This window comes from Olea europaea, chromosome 15, assembly GCF_002742605.1.
Source record: "Olea europaea var. sylvestris chromosome 15, O_europaea_v1, whole genome shotgun sequence".
NCBI classification, from domain to species: domain Eukaryota; kingdom Viridiplantae; phylum Streptophyta; class Magnoliopsida; order Lamiales; family Oleaceae; genus Olea; species Olea europaea.
The window spans coordinates 7680478-7681745 of NC_036251.1; the positions used below are offsets into that span (position 1 = coordinate 7680478).

Sequence of the window (1268 nt, forward strand, 5' to 3'; positions counted from 1 at the left end):
GGGTTGGGGGATTTTAAAACAGCTATTCATGATGGGTATTGTCATGGAACTGCTCGTTTGCTCAGTGACCTAAAATATTCCATGTTCAGTAAAAAGAAACTCCAAGATTCTTCAAAAATATTAATGCCATGTATGACTCACCTATGACCAATATTTTGCTAGAACAGTGTATACGTAATTTTTGCTGCCCAGAAGTTGGTTTGTTTAATCGTTTCTGAGGCAATTTTGGGTTGGACAACTTTTATCATCGGGTAAGATTAGACCTACACAAGCCCATTTCCAGGCATTTCTCCATCCCAAACCATGTCTTTTCCGTGTCCAGTTGGCTTCAATTTCACTGTCCAATGTACCAAATACATATCCTCATATTCCATTCCTAGTTTCCTTCTTGTATCAAAATTATCAGGTTAGTTTTATTCTTTTCACCAAGGCTTGATACGAAACAGTGAGAGTTCAATACCATGTTGATAAGAGAAAGAACAATTTTGAAAATATTTACTGCAGGGATTGCTTGAGTGCAGAAATAGGATCATTGTGATCACTTTCCCACAGTTTAGATGTTACAAAAATGTCTTCTCTTTCAATTACTCCATCAAAAATTGCTTCCCTTAATGCATTCCCCAAAGCCGGCTCAGAACCATATACTTTTGCAGTGTCTAAATGCCTATATCCCGTCTGTATATACATACACACGATATCATCAGATAAACACAATCTATATCCATGCAAAAATACTTTACTGTAAAATTGAAAGAAAACGCTAAAACAGTAATAAGAATCAAGCTCACGAGTGAAACACTGAGTAAATTTGAGTCATGTCTTAGATTGATCTATTTAAAGACAACTACTTTCGGAAGAATTTCTAGAATGCATATTGATGCCACTAAAAATGTACATCTGTAAATTCTCAAGTATTTATAGAGATATGTAGTTCAATCTAGTAGAATTGAGTAACTTATACCTTATATTTTTAAGAGTCACCGAAGACGTGAGTAAATCCACATCGAGAGAAATTATTGCAAGAAGTCATGGATACACTTCTTGATAATGGAATCCGTAGACAACCAATAAGGGACGATTCCTAAGAATTGGACAATAGAATCTTACTAAAGCTGTTGTATTATTGCATTTGGAGAAGCTTGATATTGTGGAAGTTTCTTAATATGTAAAGTTGGAGTTCAAGCTAGAACCTTATCTCGAAGCATCTATGAAGCAACCATCTCACATGGTAGACACACTACAAGAAATTATAGATTTCTTGACCAACC

The 1268-nt window shown here is 35.2% G+C and overlaps 1 protein-coding gene across 1 annotated transcript; it reads right to left on the reverse strand.

The window, feature by feature from the left end:
- Positions 1 to 41: 41 nt before the first annotated feature.
- Positions 42 to 817, reverse strand: LOC111411167 (aldose reductase-like). Its single transcript, XM_023041725.1, has 4 exons — positions 789 to 817; positions 500 to 739; positions 268 to 384; positions 42 to 69 (listed from the first exon to the last, which is right to left on the reverse strand). Exons 1-4 carry the CDS (start codon positions 815 to 817, stop codon positions 42 to 44), a joined length of 414 nt encoding a protein of 137 aa, XP_022897493.1.
- Positions 818 to 1268: the final 451 nt, after the last annotated feature.